General features: G+C 41.5%; 1 protein-coding gene across 14 annotated transcripts in view; it reads right to left on the reverse strand.

The window, feature by feature from the left end:
• Positions 1–18,773, reverse strand: part of camk2d1 (calcium/calmodulin-dependent protein kinase (CaM kinase) II delta 1) — a 119,205-nt gene that overhangs the window by 13,435 nt on the left and 86,997 nt on the right. For 7 of the 14 annotated variants that reach the window (XM_023982208.3, XM_023982218.3, XM_023982214.3 and 4 more), the window contains exons 8-13: positions 8,501–8,584; positions 7,382–7,476; positions 5,873–5,995; positions 5,635–5,718; positions 5,357–5,399; positions 3,488–3,528 (exon numbers count right to left, since the gene is read on the reverse strand). In XM_023982208.3, coding sequence (XP_023837976.1) covers positions 3,488–3,528; positions 5,357–5,399; positions 5,635–5,718; positions 5,873–5,995; positions 7,382–7,476; positions 8,501–8,584 — 470 coding nt within the window. The remainder of the gene's footprint in view (positions 1–3,487; positions 3,529–5,356; positions 5,400–5,634; positions 5,719–5,872; positions 5,996–7,381; positions 7,477–8,500; positions 8,585–18,773) is intronic. The other 7 variants (XM_023982216.3, XM_023982210.3, XM_023982215.3 and 4 more) reach the window with 1 other exon arrangement.

Below are 18,773 nucleotides of genomic sequence, written 5' to 3' on the forward strand. Positions count from 1 at the left end.
TAATTGGTGCCATTGTGACTCTAAACTAGAGATGAGAAATAAAAAAAATTCAGTAGTAATGCAATTATCCAATGCTGCTCAAATTTAAAGTCAAACGACGTTGTGACATCCCAATAGTTTCTGGTTTTACTGTCGGCATGAACCTCATCGTCTGCATCGGAAGCACGTCAAATTAAGGTCAAAAAGCAGTATACTATTCCTTTGTGAACTGCATGCCCTGATTTTGTAGCCCAGTCATTGGGCACCCCAGCTATGTAAAACGATTTTTTTTTAAAGTACTAGATAATATAGGCCAACTGGAATGCACCTGATCATAGAACTCGGTTCTCCACAGGGAGACATGGGGAGCTAGCCATGAAACTCAAACTACACATCAAGAGGCTTATACAATGGGTTGCTCATTAAACCAAGATACTAGACAACTATCCTAGGCCAGGGGTCTACAAATGGCCGATTGAACCACCCTGAAACTAACCACTAGACAGCACTAGGGTGTTCTATAATCAACCACATAACTGGCAACCCGTGGTAGATGCAAGGTTGGATAAAAAGTAGGGACAGGAATACCAGCAATATTGGCATTGGCTCGGTCTCAGACAAAACACAAAAGGGAACAAGACAAACTGGGTCCAATATCACAATATCTCAACCCCAAAGCACAACCAGTATGTGTCAAGAGTCGAGACCCTAGACTTAACAGTACACTCTTTGAGAAAGGGTATTTTATAACAAACACATTTACATTTGAGTAATTTAGCAGACACTCTTATCCAGAGCGACTTACAGGAGCAATTAGAGTTAAGTGCCTTGCTCAAGGGCACTGACAAACGTTTCACCTAGTCTGCTCGGGAATTCAAACCAGCGACCTTTCGGTTACTGGCCACAACGGTCTCAACCGCTAGGCTACCTACCGCACACATTTGTAATCATTAAAGATTCAGCATACACGGAAACCAAAATTGATGGCAGGACTAAATAATGTAATGCCTGCCATTTCCCCAGTCCATTAGGTTATCTACTCTTCAACACAGCCTCAGAGGCAGTGACATTTAAGAGGGTAACATGCTGGACCCCTGCGCTATACCTGAAATAATCCTTCAAAAGCTGCCTGCTGTGCTTTCAAAACACACCGATGACTCACACGGCTGTAGATAGACAGGTTTAGAAAGGGTTTTGGGCAAATATATCAGGTACAAATGTACCTAGATGCTAAACCTCCTACATCTGCTTAAACTGCCTGCCATAAGCACCTTGGATAACTGTGTTAAAGAACATATTGGTTTATCCATCACCCCTTCTCGGAGGACAAAAATAACTCGGTATGTACATTCTAAACACATTTGACATATCTGGCACAGTAGTTACATGTAATGTATCTCAAAAGAACAATAATTGTCCTATGTAACTACTGTGTAAAAAAAAATTGCCATGTATGTAAAATGTGTTTAGAATATACATAAGTTATTTTTGTCCTCCATACTTCTGTTTTACTCTAGAGAGGTTACAGAAACTATCTATCTAGATCCTCAGTGAGACTGTGCAGGGATCCATATTACGAATTCAAGACAAGTTGAGTCATCAGTATACATTGATGCCTTTGTTTTTAAGCCCTGGATTTCTAGTCCCTTGATATTGTTGGATCTGATTTTAATAGCGAACATTTCGATGGCCCTAAAAAAAATGGCTGTGCAGCGACGTTCCCCCATCCAACCTGACAGAGCTTGAGGGGACCTGCAAAGAAGAATGGGAGAAACTCTCCAAATACAAGTGTGCCAAGCTTGTAGCGTCATAGCCAAGAAGACTCGGGGCTGTAATCTCTGCCAAAGGTGCTTCAACAAAGTACTGAGTAAAGGGTCTGAATACTTATGGAAATGTGATTTTTTTTGGGGGGGGGGGGGGGGGGGGAAATTTGCAAAATGTTCTAAAAACAAGTTTTACTTTGTCATTATAGGGTATTGTGTGTAGATTGATGAGCGGGAAAAAAAACTATTTTAGAATAAGGCTGTAATGTAACAATCAATTAAATTTACCACAGGTGGACAAGTTTGACAAATATCAAGTATGATTAATGGAAACAGGATGCACCTGCGCTCAATTTCGAGTCTCAGCAAAGGGTCTGAATTATAAATTTGCAAAAACATATCTAAAAACCTGTTTTTGCTTTGTCATTATGGGGTATTGTGTGTAGATTGATGAGGAAAGTTAAGTGGATACCTGCTCGTTGAACATCTCATTTCAAAATCATGGTCATTAATATAGAGTTGGTGTTATAACTGCCTCCACTCTTCTGGGAAAGCTTTCCACTAGATGTTGGAACATTTCTGTGGGGAGGTTGGGCACTGATCTTGGGTGATTAGGCCTGGCTCACAGTCGACATTCCAATTCATCCCAAAGGTGTTCAATGGGGTTGAGGTCAGGGCTCTGTGCAGGCCAGTCAGGTTCTTCCACACTGATCTCGACAAACCATTTCTGTATGGACCTCACTTTGTTCACCGCGGCATTGTCATGCTGAAACAGGAAAGGGCCTTCCCCAAACTGTTGCCACAAAATTGGAAGCACAGAATGGTCTAGAACGTCATTGTATGCTGTAGCATTAAGATTTCCCTTCACTGGAACTGAGGAGCCTAGCCTGAACCATGAAAAATAGCCCCAGAGCATTATTCCTCCTCCACCAAACTTTACAGTTGGCCATATGCATTCGGGCAGGTAGTGTACTCCTGGCATCCAACAATCCCAGATTCGTCCATCAGACTGTCAGATGGTAAAGCGTGATTCATCACTCCATTCATCACTGACCATAGGCTTGCGTGCGGCTGCCTGGCCATAGAAACCCATTTCATGAAGCTCCCGATCAACAGTTATTGTGCTGACGTTGCTTCCAGAGGCAGTTTGGAACTTGGTGATTATTGTGGGAAGCTTGTGGAAGGCTACCCGAAACGTTTGACCCAAGTTAAACAATTTAAAGACAATGCTACCAAATACTAATTGAGTGTATGTAAACTTTTGACCCACTGGGAATGTGATGAAAGAAATAAAAGCTGAACTAAATCATTCTCTCTACTATTATTCTGACATTTCACATTCTTAAAATAAAGTGGTAACCCTAACCCTAACCCTAAGACAGGGGATTTTTACTAGGATTAAATATCAGGAATTGTTGAAATCTGAGTTTAAATGTATTTGGCTAAGGTGTATGTAAACTTCCGACTTCAACTGTAGTTGGTTCAGAGGTCGTATTGACATTTCAACCTGCGTGTCCTAATCGCGTCTGGTGCCTGTTCTAGTCAGTATGTTAGTCATGCAGCACTCAAACTGACACCATTTCACTGCTGGCAGCTGAAACAAATGTACTGTGGAAATACTCCAACTTCTCTTCTGAGACTGTCAGTTACAAGTTATAAGTTACATGAATCCATAACTAAAGGTGTATGTGTGTCAATGTGTGTTGTCAGATGTTAAGATCGCAGAAGTAGATGAGAGAACTCACCTTGACGCCGTCAGCTTTCTTGTTGAGCAGGCTCTTGGCTGCTGTAAGGAGAGAGGACAAGGGGACAAGGTCAGCGAGGACACCTCTGATTGACACACACACACACACACGTGCAAACACACACACCACTAAATCTAGTGCAGACAGCCAATTATGGGCAAACTGTGACAGTCCTACAGAATGTAGGTGTAATGCAACACACACACTTGTAAATAGAGACCTTGTATTGCTTAAGGAAGATTCATCATGTTAATGTGATAATGACAACTCCTCCATAGAGAACACGTTAGCACCGACTCCTAAATCAACATGCAAATATAGTCCACTCATGGAGCGAGCTAATTGACTGGTTGGGTAGAATGATGAGGTTCCTGGCACATGGAAAAGCTCAGTGATTGGTTAAAGTGATCAGGGCTGTCACACAATAGCCACACAGTGTATGAAGAGTGTATGAGAGAGGGAAGAAGAGAGGTGTTTGTAAAAATGTTTAGTCTGAGAGGGGTGCAAGTTACCAAGACGGGCACATGGGTAGAGAGCAGTGCCAAGGCACGCCTCTTTCCATGACAGAGACTCTTACCTCACAAGGTTACACAATCCCAAAAACAGAATGGAGAAAAAACAAAAGGTAAATAAAACAGACGGTGTAAAGCAGTGGTATTCAAACTTTTTCAGCGAGGACACCATTTTTTCCCACCAGAATTTCTGGGGACCCCATTTTTTCCCAAAATAATTCCTTGCGAACCCACCCCATTCCAAATCAAATGACAACCTTAGAAATCAGTACATTTCTACATGACCAAAAATAACCTTAAATTCATAGCGTTTTTATCTCATCAAAATGAAAATAAACCAATAAATACATACTCAATAACATCTTTCTCAAAAAAGATAATCATATAATAATCTGTAGGTTTTTTATTTGTGGGGCGACCCCATCAAGGGTTGTGACCCCGACTTTGAATACCATGAATACTATTTGTAAGTCGCTCTGGATAAGAGCGTCTGCTAAATGACTTAAATGTAAATGTAAATGTACCACTGGTGTAAAGTCTTGCTCTGAGCAAAACAATATTGGCTATATGGAATGAAAATTTAAAACAATGTACTTTTCAAATTAAAATATTTTCTGTTAACAAGAGAACCAAAGTCTTGACAGGGAGAGAGAGATTAAACAACGTGTTTTTCTTGCCTGAACTAAATTGCCCAAATAAATACAAGGAAGCAGGAGAAAGGGAAGTCCACATCTTTCCTCCAGTACCCACTCTGATTCAGAGGGGTTGGGATAAACGCAGAAGATATTTCGTTTGAATGCATTCAGTTGTGCAACTGACTAGGTATCCCCTTTTCCCTTCCCTTCCCCTTCACTCATCACCTGAGAGAAAATCTATATTTTTAACTAACAGACAACATATTAAAGTATGGCCCTTTAAGAGGCCCAGATTGTCTGAACCACATCGATCAGCATCGCTCCACTGGTCTCCAGGCAGTTTCTATTGATATGAACTGAGAGCAGGCTGATAGTGGTAGTTTTAAAGGCCACAGCGTATTCATCCTGGAGTTCTCCCCTACAACTCATGCTTCTTTCACATTTAGTCGCTCCATACTCTCTCGTGCCTTTTTCTCCTTGTTCCTCTCTCACTCTATCCGTCCTTCCTTTAACACCTACCCCTCTATCCCTCATTTCTCTCCCCATTGTTTTCCTCAAGTGTTTCAGCGAAATAACACTTTCTAAGCAGCAGCTGATGGAGAATTCTAAATATTGATCTGGTGAGCGAGCGAGAGGGAGAGAAGATGCAAAAACACAGACATATAGAGCCAAAGGGAGACACCGCGAAAGAAACTACAATACAGTAGGTGGATGCATCTTACCTGAGAAGTTACGTGTGGCCAGCATGGTGGTGAGGATAGCACCCTGAGGAAGGGAAAAGGAACAGTGAGTTCCTCCGAGGCTTTAATACTTGGCACACCTCATCCCTAACACGGTGTCCAACATTAGGTGGATAGATTATGATGCTAATGAGCACATTATTTAGTGCTCAAGGGTCCACTCTATGACAAGCATGGGCTCGGGTTTTAAGTCAAGTTGTCACTTTCTCAAGGTCTCACTCACGACATCTGGTGAAGTCCTGTGAGAAACACTCCCTCACCTTGAGCTTCCTCCTGGCGTTGAACTTCCTCAGGCACTCCACCGTCTCCTGTCTGTGCATCATGGACGCCACAGTGGAACGTTGCTGCAGAGAGGACAGTGAGAGAGGGGGAGAGCGTCATGAGTCTGTAGGTGTGCTCATCGGACCATTGGACTGTGTGTGTGTGTGTGTGTGTGTGTGTGTGTGTGTGTGTGTGTGTGTGTGTGTGTGTGTGTGTGTGTGTGTGTGTGACACGTACACAGATCCAGGGGTGTTTGAGTGCGTCTGTGGCGGTGACCCTCTTGACAGGGTTGATGGTCAACATCTTGTTAATCAGGTCTTTGGCCTCGGGGGTCACCGTGTCCCACTCAGGGGACGGAAACTGAAGGGGAGAACATCGAGAGAGGCAATGAGGCTCGTCATCCGTCATTCCATCCATCCACTCATCTATCCTGCCATCCCTCCCTCACTCTTTCACTCCCTCCATTCAGCTTTGTTTGAAAATGTGTCCTTGGAGAAACAAAGACAGCGAGAAAACTGGCAACAAAAACACATCATAAGGTTGCCAAAAAAACAGATTCACTGAGCAGAAGGTGCTCGTCTCCAGAGCCAAGTTGGGCTTGAGCCATTGCAGTGGGCTGACCCCCTGCCGCTCTCCTCCTCTTCTCTGCCCCTCCCCCGTTCGAAAACTCAATCTGTCTGGGACAGGCGTTGGGATTGACTGAGGAGAGCAGGGATAGGGCTGCCAGACAAAGAGGAAATAGCCTGTGTGTGGTGTTCCAACAACATGCTGGGAGAGGCAATGCTCAGCCAATAGACAGAGACTGGAATTCTGATGTGTCAAGTATGGCCCTTGTGTCGGGTGGAAATCAAGTGGCTAACACATTTCCTTCTTGTGCAAGAGGAGAGACAAGATAAACATGTTCAATTCCAGTCACTCAAACAGGAGATTAGCTTTGCCTGCTAAAGTTAAGGGATCGTGATCAAAGTCTCAGAAACAGTGAGGGGATGGGAGGTTTCGGTATCGATCTAAGAGCAAGCCTGCCTTAATCTCATGTAAATACTGTCAGATAACAACCATAGAAATCAACTCCAGTGATACCCAGTGGTGTAAAGTACTATTTAAGTCGTTTTTGGGGGTCTGTACTTTACCATTTATATTTTTGACAACTTTTACTTCACAACATTCCTCAAGAAAATAACATACTTTTCACTCCATACATTTCACCCTGACACCCAAAAGTACTCATTACATTTTGAATGCTTAGCTGGACAGGAAAATGGTCAAATTCACGCACGAGAACGTCCTTGGTCATCCGTACTACATCTGATCTGGCAAACTCCCTAAACACAAATGCTTTGTTTGTAAATGATGTCAGTGTTCAAGCGTGCCTCTGACTACCCATAAATAAATACAAAAACAAGAATATGTTTCCGTCTGGTTTGCTTAATAAGGAATTTGCTATAATGTATACTTTTGATACTTAGGTATATTTAAAATGAAATACTTAGACTTTTACTCAATAGTATTTTACTGGGTAACTTTCACTTGAGTCGTTTTCTATTAAAGCATCTTTACTTTTACTCAAGTATGACAATTGAGTACGTTTTCCACCACTGGTGATACCTTAAGCCAGTGAGACTCTGCCAAAAAGATTTCCTCAGTAAGTGTCAAACACTGCTGACAGATTGGCAAACAGATAAATGTGTCTGTGTGAAAGCATGTACTGTACGTGACAGAGTATGTGTGTGTCGTGTCAGTACTCACATCGTAAGCCCCAGCCTTGATCTGCTGGTACAGTCTGTGCTGGTCCTCGTCCCAGAAGGGAGGGTAGCCCACCAGGAGAATGTAGAGAATCACACCTGATGAGACAGAGACACAAACATGTCATCAGGATGATACCAATTATGAATAAAAGTACATTTCAAAATTATACTCAAATCTCAGCAAGAGGAGAAAGCACAATCAGTATGACCCAATAATATCTGCGTAATGACTTTTAGTGACTTAAAATCAGAGAATGTGAGCGCCGCTCATCGCTCCACGTACTTTCCAACCGCTCCACTAAAAACCAATCCTCGAAAAAACTAAAATGAAAAAAAATCTAATTTATCCACAATTTAACCAACAACCATCTATTTTTGTGACCACCTGGACCTACCATTTAGTTTTGAAGTATTGAAACCAAACCATATGATTTGAATGAAAAGTACTTTTTGTTGTATTAAATCATTATAGTCTATAAATTGCACATATAGGCTGTGACTTACTTAGAATAAAATTAAATGATAAATTCCTTATTAGGCTCCATCTACAGTACCTTTGAATACATTTTTAGAAACATGGCCAGAGTCTGAAGCTTCAGGTTCATGCAATGGAGCCTGGAGAGCAGGCTAGCAGTGGAGAATACCCTCTCAGCGCATGCAGAGCCTCTGTGGATGCTAAACACCTTTCGGGCCACTCTTTCCATGCTGGGCAGGGATACAGAAAAGTACTCCCTCTTCATAGACTCCTCCCACTATAAGGGTTTATCATCATGTCACCGTCACTGTGGTTACAAAAACAATCCAAGCACTTCAGCACTGTGTTGCTCATTTGCTGGTAGGTTACCGGGACGAGCTCAAGGGCCCTTGGTTGGTCAGTAGAGCACTAACGACACAAATAAGTCATTGTGGCCCAAAATTCAGAGACGCACAGGTTGTGAATGAGTGTGTGGTAGACATTAAAGCCCAGGTGGCCCTTGAGTTTATGTAACGAGTGGGCTGCAGTGATTAATTAAACTGGATGAACTCATTGTCTGTGTGAGAGCCATGTAGGTCCTTTGTAGTTGGTACTAGCCTTTTGCTCAAAGACAAATAGATTGTTCCATATTGGGAAGTTCCTTACCACAGGCCCACATATCCACAGGTTTCCCATAGGGGTCTTTCCTCAGGACCTCTGGGGACAGGTAGCCTGGGGTTCCCGCAAAACCTGGAACAGAGATGAGATGTCATGTAAACGAACTACAGTTCCCAAGATGGATGTACACTTACATCCCACCGTTTTTTTTGTATTTATTAGGATCCCCATTAGCTGCTGAAAAGGCAGCGGCTACTCTTCCTGGAGTACAAACAGGAATAAAATAATACATCATATTAAAACAATAGCCTGCTCGACATTGTGAATTATACATACAGTAACAGTCAAACGTTTGGACACACCTACTCGTTCAAGGGTTTTTCTTTATTTTTACTATGCATTATGAAGTAAAGAAATTCCACAAATTAACTTTTAACAAGGCACACCTGTTAATTGAAATGCATTCCAGGTGACTACCTCATGAAGCTGGTTGAGAGAATGCCAAGAGTGTGCAAAGCTGTCATCAAGGCAAAGAGTGGCTACTTTGAAGAATCTCAAATATAAAATATATTTTGATGTGTTAAACACTTTTTTGGTTACTACATGATTCCATATGTGTTATTTCATAGTTTTGATGTCTTCACTATTTTTCTACAATGTAGAAGATAGTCAAATTAAAGAAACCCTTGAATAAGTAGGTGTGTCCAAACTTTTGACTGGTAGTGTATGTACATTGCTCAAATGTACAGTATTAAACGCACATTAAAATTAAACATGACAATATTAAAATGTGTGGGTCTGTGTAGAGTGTGTGCGCTTGTGTATATGTCTCTTCACAGTCCGCGTTGTGGTGTGAGGTGTTATTTTATACAGGGTTTTTTATATCTGATTTTACTGCTCGACTGAGTTACTTAACGTGGAAGAGAGTTCCATGTAGTCATAGCTGTATGTAGTACTGTGTATTTCCGAGAGTCTGTTCTGGACTTGAGAACTGTGAAGAGACCGGTGACATATCTAGGGGGATATGAATGGGTGTCTGACCTGTATGTTAGCTGTTTGAACAGACAGTTTGATGCTTTCAACACGCCAATACCTCTCACAAAAGAGAGGTAGTGATGCAGTCAATCTCTCCTCTACTTTGAGCCAGGAGAGATTGACATGCATGTTATATTTTAAGGGCCACCGTGCTGCTCTGTTCTGCGCCAACTGTAATTTGCCTATGTCCATCTTTGTGGCACTTGACAATATAAATGAGCAGTAGTCCAGGTGTGATAAAACTAGGGCCTGTAGGCCTTGTTTTCTTGATTGTGATGTCAAGAGAGCAGAGCAGAATCACAGACAAACCTCTCCTCATCAATATGTTTTGACCATGTCAGTTTACAATCTAGGCTTACAGTAAGCAGTTTAGTCTCCTCAACTTGCTCAATTGCCAGATTCATTACAAGATGTGGATAAGGTTTAGGGTTAAGCGAATGATTCGTCTCAAATACAATGCTTTTAGTTTTTTATATAATTTAGGACTATCTTACTACTAGCCACCCATTCTAAAACGGACAGCAGCTCTTTGTTAAGGGTTGCAGTGATATAACTTTCTCTGGTAGCAGACATGTATAATTTTGAGTCATCAGCATACATAGACACACAGGCTTTACTCAAGGCCAGTGGTAGATCGTTAGTAAAAAATTGAAAAAAGGGGCCAAGACAGCTACCTTGAGGTATGCCAAAAATTGACCAGGTTTACGTTAGATGCGCTTCCGTTAGGTAACTCTCAATCCATGATATGGCAGAGGATGCAAAGCTATAACAAGTATGCTGCTGAAAAAAATATGAACGCTAATTTCAAAAGCTGCACTGAAGTCTAACAAAACTGCTCCTAAAATCTTATTACCAATTTCTTGCAGCCAATCATCAGTCATTTGTGTCAGTGCATTACATGTTGAGTCCCTTTCCTTATAAGCATGCTAAAAGTCAGTCGTTCATTTGTTTACTGTGAAACGGCATTGTATCTGGTCAAGCACAATTTTTTCCAAAAGTTTACTAATGGTCGGTAGCCGGCTGATTGTTTGGCTGTTTGAACCAGTAAAAGGGTGCTTTGCTATTCTTGGGTAGCAGAATGACTTTTGCTTCCCTCCTGGCCTGAGGGCACACACTTTCCTGTAGGCTTAGATTGAAGAGAAGGCATTTTTTCCCCCACGAAATATGTCATTACTAGGTGGTTTGTCATTTTAAAAAATATATTATATACTCTACCACACTCTCTTTACAGAATTAAAAATGAAAATGTCTTTCATAATTTCTGTTTGCGTGATACGAAGGTTCATAGTTTGTTGGCATGTCATACCTAATTTTGGTAATCTTGCCAATGAAAAAGTCATTAAAGTATTTGGTTTTGTGATAAATGAGCCATCTGATTCCATGAAGGATGAGCAGAGTTCACCTTTCCCCCCCCAAAAAATGTAATTTAAGGTGCTTTTTACCTTCATTCTTTATATAACTTATCTTTGTTTCGTAGAACAGTTTCTTCTTATTTTTGTTTAGTCACATGATTTCTCAATTTAACAGTACGTTTGCCAATCGGCTGTGCAACCAGACTTATTTGCCATTATTTTTGCCTCGTCCCTATCAACCATACAATTTTTCAATTCCTCATCAATCCACAGTAATTTAGCAGTTTTTTACAGTTAGTTTCTTAAATGGGTGCATACTTATCAGTAACTGGAAGAAGCAATTTCATAAATGTGTCAAGTCTGGCGTCTGGTTTCTCCTTATTACATACAACAGACCAGCAAATATTATAAAAAGAAATGTCCCCTTTTCAGGACCCTGTCTTTCAAAGATAATTTGTAAAAATCCAAATAACTTCACAGATCTTCATTGTAAAAGGTTTAAACACTGTTTCCCATGCTTGTTCAATGAACCATAAACAATTAATGAACATGCACCTGTAGAACGGTCGTTAAGAAACTAACAGCTTACAGACGGTAGGTAATTAAGGTCACAGTTATAAAAACTTAGGGCACTAAAGAGGCCTTTCTACTGACTCTGAAAAACACCAAAAGAAAGATGCCCAGGGTCCCTGCTCATCTGCGTGAACGTGCATTAGGCATGCTGCAAGGAGGCATGAGGACTGCAGATGTGGCCAGGGAAATAAATTGCAATGTCTATACTGTGAGACGCCTAAGACAGGGCTACAGGGAGACAGGACAGACAGCTAATCGTCCTCGCAGTGGCAGACCACGTGTAACACCTGCACAGGATCGGTACATCCGAACATCACACCTGGTACAGGATGGCAACAACAACTGCCCGAGTTACACCAGGAACGCACAATCCCTCCATCAGTGCTCAGACTGTCCGCAATAGGCTGAGAGAGGCTGGACTGAGGGCTTGTAGACCTGTTGTAAGGCAGGTCCTCACCAGACATCACCGGCAACAACGTCGCCTATGGGCACAATCCCACCGTCGCTGGACCAGACAAAAAGTGCTCTTCACTGACGAGTTGCGGTTTTGTCTCACCAGTGGTGATGGTCGGATTCAAGTTTATCGTCAAAGGAATGAGCGTTACACCGAGGCCTGTACACTGGAGCGGGATCGATTTGGAGGTGGAGGGTCCGTCATGGTCTGGGGCGGTGTGTCACAGCATCATCGGACTGAGCTTGTTGACATTGCAGGCAATCTCAACGCTGTGCGTTACAGGGAAGACATCCTCCTCCCTCATGTGGTACCCTTCCTGCAGGCTCATCCTGACATGACCCTCCAGCATGACAATGCCACCAGCCATACTGCTCGTTCTGTGCGTGATTTCCTGCAAGACAGGAATGTCAGTGTTCTGCATGGCCAGCGAAGAGCCTGGATCTCAATCCCATTGAGCACGTCTGGGACCTGTTGGATCGGAGGGTGAGGGCTAGGGCTAGGGCTAGGGCCATTCCCTCCAGAAATGTCCGGGAACTTGCAGGTGCCTTGGTGGAAGAGTGGGGTAACATCTCACAGCAAGAACTGGAAAATCTGGTGCAGTCCATGAGGAGGAGATGCACTGCAGTACTTAATGCAGCTGGTGGCCACACCAGATACTGACTGTTACTTTTGATTTTGACCCCCCCTTTGTTCAGGGACACATTATTCCATTTCTGTTAGTCACATGTCTGTGGAACTTGTTCAGTTTATGTCTCAGTTGTTGAATCTTGTTATGTTCACACAAATATTTACACGTTAAGTTTTCTGAAAATAAATGCAGTTGACAGTGAGAGGACGTTTCTTTTTCATAGGAATCACTACAAAACCTCTTGCATGATTTCTTATACACTATTTAAGCCCAGGCTTTGGAACTTTGTTTTTTTCTAGAAATGTCTACTATATTATGTTCACTACATCCGATGGGTGTGGATACTGCTTTAGAGCAGATTTCTGTAGCATTTGTAAAGATGTGATCATTACACGTGGATGATTTCATTCCAGTGCTGTTTGTATATACCCTGGTAGGTTGAGTGATAACCTGAACCAGATTGCAGGCACTGGTTACTGTTTGTAGCTTTTTTTGAGACAGTTTGATGAAAACCTGTCAGTATTTAAGTCACCCAGAAAATATACCTCTGATGACATTACATACACCAGGGCTATTGAACTGGCGGCCTGTTTATTAATTTAGACTGGCCCTTTGATCAATTCTGAACATTAAGTAAAGCTCTGCACAAAAAAAAGCCAAATCCGATATTCAGTCGTATACGACAAGCACTATTGTGGTGGTCTATAGTGTGTTTTTTCCCCCGCAATTTCTAGCCCCTATGTTGCTCTAGCCTTTGAACGGTGTAAACGCCAAGATATTATGACCCCATTCCAGAAAGCTACGACTATCAGGAGCACATAGATGCTCACAAGGAATCGTTAGAAGGGAGTGTGACAAAAAAACACCCCTAATGACGGAGGGAAATTAATTCAAAGCATACTTCCTTCAGACTGGAATTTGGTATTAACTGATTTGACATATCTTTGTATTAGTATTTGAGATACTTAGTTTTCAGATGATTTAGAAATGACAATTACTTTTAAGAAGCTTTAAATAGTTGTTAAAAAAAAAAGCGAGCGTTGTGCTTTTTCCATTTCAATATCATCAAAATGTTTTAGTTGCACCTCGACTCACATCGGTTGACAGCCCTCCACTTTCTTCATAACGTTTTGCAACATTTCATTTTAAGAAAAATGCTTTATTGGTTTGTGCACGCGCGCTGCTTTTTTATACAGTTCTTACGAAGAATAATTGCATGTAGAAAATGTCCGGCCTCCCTGCAATTAACCTTTTTTTACATCTGGCCCCTGTAAGAACATAATTGAATATCCCTGACATACACCATCAAGCATTTCACATTTTATCCAGATACTGACTGTCAGCACTAGGTGGTCTATAGCAATTACCCACAAGAATGGGCTTTAGGTGAGGCAGGTGAACCGGTAGCCATGTTACTTCAACAGCATTTGACATTGACCCCCCCCATTTTGTAGGCCCACGAATAAAAAATGTCATCTGTGGGATCCGGGGTCTCAACTTACTGTTAGAATAGAAGGTAACATGTCTAAATATGCTTGTGTATCAGCAGTCTCTCTTATGTCAGTCACTGAGAGTAGGGTAAATCCATTTGTATTCAATAATTTGACAGCACCCCTTTTGATTTGAACGAAACCGTCAATACATATTTGCCCACAGCAGAAGTGGTCAGAAATGTACCTTTTGGAATGTCAAAACATTCAAGAGATAAAGGTGCTCAAAGTTGACCTATTTTGCATACACCACCTTATCATGGGACATCCATGTCTTCATCACTGGAAAAGATAAACGGTTGAGATTGATATCATTTAAATGCGTACAAACAGGGTCGTCAAACTAGCAAGCAACACCTCCCCCATTGACATTATTGTCTTTTATGCAGATGTTATAACCATGTATTGTTACCACTGTCTCAAAATAATTATCTAAGTGAGTTTCAGAGATAACATTCGTATACTGGCTATCTGTTAGCAAGTTATCGATTTCATGAACCTTGCTTCTCAGGGTAAATACAGTGCCTTCAGAAGGTATTCACACCCCTTGACTTTTTCCACATTTTGGTGTGCTACTGCCTGAATTTAAAATGGATGAAATGTAGATTTTTTTTATCACTGGCCGACATACAATACCCCATAATGTAAAAGTAGAATTATATATTTTTTATTTTTTATTTTTTTTACAATTAAAAATAAAACACTGAAATGTCTTGAGTCAATACGTATTCAACTCCTTTGTTAAGGCAAGCCTAAATAGAGCATGTCAGTTTGTAATCCTAAAATACGGAAATTCGTTACATCTGGATCGGGCAGCCATACCTTAGAGGAAGAAATACAGTTTAGGGAAAAACACAGAAAATAAGGTTTGAGGTGAACACAGGCTTGGGAGATATTTTTGTTCTCCACTGAGCATACAAAACATTAAGAACACCTGCTCTTTCCGTGACAGACTGACCAGCTGAATCCAGGTGAAAGATATGATGCCTTATTGATGTCACTTGTTAAATCCACTTTAAAATCAGTGTAGATGAAAGGGAGGAGGCAGGTTAAAGAATGATTATTAAGCCTTGAGATAATCGAGACATGGATTGTGTATGTGTGCCATTCAGAGAGGGAATGGGCAAGACAAAAGATGTAAATGCCTTTGAACGGGGTATGGTAGTAGGCGCCAGGCACACAGGATTGTGTCAAGAACTGCAACGCTGCTGGGTTTTTCCACGCTCAACAGTTTCCTGTGTGTATCAAGAATAGTCCGCCACCCAAAGGACATTCAGCCAACTTGACAACTGTGGAAAGCATTGGAGTCAACATGGGCCAGCATCCCTGTGGAATGCTTTCGACACCTTGTAGAGTCCACGCCCCGACGAATTGAGGCTGTTCTGATGGAAAAAAGTGGGGAGCAACTTAAAAAGTCCCGTTAGCTGACGAAGATGATCTCATAGAACAAAACATATAAGATCTCATAAACCTGTGTTTACCACTGACCTTATTTTCAGCGACATCCAAAAACCCGACCAAAAAAACACTTTTCATTTCCCTAATAGGCTTTCCCCAACAAACCATAGCGGAGTTAGTGCCCACAAGAAGACATCATAACTATTTCTCTCTAAATTCAGGAGTAAAAATGTGCTTAACAAGTCACATAATAAGTTGCATGGACTCTGTGTGCAAAAATTGTGTTTAACATGATTTTTAATGGCTACCTCATCTCTATAAGGTCCCTCAGTAGAGCAGTGAATTTCAAACACAGATTCAACAACAAAGACCAGGGAGGATTTACAATGACTCACAAAAAAGGGTTACCTATTGGTAGATTTTTTTTAAAATTAAGCAGACATTGAATATCTCTTTGAGCACGGTGAAGTTATTAATTACACTTTGGACGGTGTGTCAATACAACCAGTCACTACAGAGATACAGGCATCCTTCCTAATTCAGCTGCCGGAGAGGAAGGAAACCGCTCGGGATTTTCACCATGAGGCCAATGGTGACTTTAAAACCGTTACAGAGTTTAATTAGGGGTGGTAGGAGAAAACTGAGGATGGATCAACAACATTGTAGTTACTCCACAAAACTAACCTAATTGACAGTGAAAAAAAGGAAGCCTGTACAGAATAAAAATATTTCCAATACATGCATCCTGTTTGCAACAAGGCACTAAAGTAATAATGCAAAAATGTTTGCAAAGCAATAAACTTTTTCTCTGAATAGAAGATGTTATGTTTGGGGCAAATCCAATACAACACATTACTGAGTACCACTCTCCATATTTTCAAGCATAGTGCTGGTTGCATCATGTTATGGGTATGCTTGTAATCGTTAAGGACTGGGTGTTTTTCAGGATACATTTTTTTTATGGAGCTAAGCACAGGCAAAATCCTAGAGGAAAACCTGGTTCAGTCTGCTTTCCACCAGACACTGGGAGATTAATTCACCTTTCAACAGGACAATAACCTAAAACACAAGGCCAAATCTACACTGGCGTTACTTACCAAGAACACAGCGAATGTTCTTGAGTGGCCGTCTTACAGTTGACTTAGGCAACAACTGAAAATAGTAGTCTAGCAATGACCAACAACCAATTTGGGAGAGCTTGAAGAAACTTGAAAATAATAAAAATGGGCAAATTTTGCACAATCCAGGTATGGAAAGCTCTTGCACTTACCCAGAATGAGTCTTCTACAAAGGTGCTTGACACAGGGGTGTGAATACTTATGTAAATGAGATATTTCTGTATTTAAACTTTCAACAAATTTGCAAAGAAATCTAAAAACATGTTTTCACTGTCATTCTAGGGCATTGTGTGTAGATGGATGAAAGAAGAACACATATTTTATCCATTTAGAATTAAGGCTGAAATAAAACAAAATGTGGAATAAGTCAAGGGGTATGAATACTTTCTGAAGGCACTGTATATTAATGTGGGCAAGTTTTTGCCCTTATCTGGGTTGCTTGTTTGTTTTTTGTGCTTTACTGGCGTAGAGGTAGGCATGATATTGTGTGATATTTACAGTACATTTGAGCTTAACGTGCAGGGTTAACTGCTTAAGAGGGCTTCCTACTAGGGCAAACTGTCTCAGTGCTAACAGTGTAATCCAGGTTTATAGGCACAGAATTACTGCTGACAATAGCTATCAGATTGACATCAATATTCAGGGGAGTTAGAGGAACATACATTTGGTTACTTACATCGACCGTACTAACAGTTTCTACGGGACTTTCAACAGCCTCTGTTGCTGATTATGACAGGTAGGATTGGAGCACAAATAGACCCAGGCTGTCAGGCTCTAAAACCGTTCGCCATGTTGCTGGAGATAATCCTGGAACCCCTGTGGTTAGGGTGAATCCTGTCTCGTTTAAGAGACAGCCTATTAGAGGTCCAAATTAATCCTTAATGCAATGTTTATGGGCCACGATTAACAAGCTTCCAAAACTTCCCACTGGAACGGCCATCTGGGGAACGTAGTGTGGCTCCCCGCCAGTGGAATGCAGCCTACTTCTCGAAAGAACTCAAATTCCCAGCATGCCCTGAGGCACCACCAGTAAACTGGGTAGATGATTCTCAGGTGACAGCCAGCCCAGGGGATTAGGATAATTATTCCCCCATCCTGTGGGGATAAGCAGGCAAATGGCCCTGTTCATCCACCTAATAAAACCTGCACTATAAACCCAGAGAGTTGACACACCTCAAAGTCTCACCTCTCACACGTTAACCAGGTAAACAAACGACGTAATCAAATAACATTTTATTTGTCACGTGCGCCGAATACAACAGGTCTATAGCTGTTATTTTCGGGCGCATGTGACAAATAAAAAGGTTATTTGTTTACTTAGTCTTCAAACCCAAGGCTCCACAACCAGTACTGAAGCTAAGTAGACTTTACAGTGAAACCTTACAGTGAAATGCTTGCTTACAAGCACTTAACACATATTTTTCTGAACAGCATTGTTGGTTAAGAAAGTATTTACTAAAATAAACAGAAGATTAATTATTATAATATTTTTTTATGAATAATAATTAGAGCAGCAATAACATAACAGTAGCGAGGCTATATACAGGGGGTACCATTACAGAGTCCATGTGCGGGGGCACCAGTGTTTAGTCCCAGGGTCCTTAGCTTAATGATGAGCTTTGAGGGCACTATGGTGTTGAACGCTGAGCTGTAGTCAATGAATAGCATTCTCACATAGGTGTTCCTTTCGTCAAGGTGGGAAAGGGCAGTGTGGAGTGCACTAGAGACCGCATCATCTGTGGATCTGTTGGGGCGGTATGCAAATTGGAGTGGGTCTAGGGTTTCTGGGATAATGGTGTTGATGTGAGCCATGACCAGCCTTTCAAAGCACTTCATGGCTACAGACGCGAGTGCCACGGGTCGGTAGTCATTTAGGCAGGTTACCTTAGTGTTCTTGGGCACAGGGACTGCTTGAAACATGTTGATATTACAGACTAGGTCAGGGACAGGTTGAAAATGTCAGTGAAGACACTTGCCAGTTTGTCAGCGCATAATCAGAGTACACATCCTGGTAATCTGTCTGGCCCTGCGGCCTTGTGAATGTTGACCAGTTTAAAGGTCTTACTCACATTGGCTAAGGAGAGCGTGATCACACAGTCGTCTGGAACAGCTGATGCCAAAGTACTTCTAAAGTTTGTGTGTCTTTAGATATTGTTTAGAATAAAACACGGCCTGTAAAGCACAGTACATGCTTAGTTACACCCCGGGGCTACATAGTAAACAACAACACATTTCATAGGGTGAACAAAATATATAAAAGACAGGGAAGTCAT

This window comes from Salvelinus sp. IW2-2015, linkage group LG37, assembly GCF_002910315.2.
Source record: "Salvelinus sp. IW2-2015 linkage group LG37, ASM291031v2, whole genome shotgun sequence".
NCBI lineage: Eukaryota > Metazoa > Chordata > Actinopteri > Salmoniformes > Salmonidae > Salvelinus > Salvelinus sp. IW2-2015.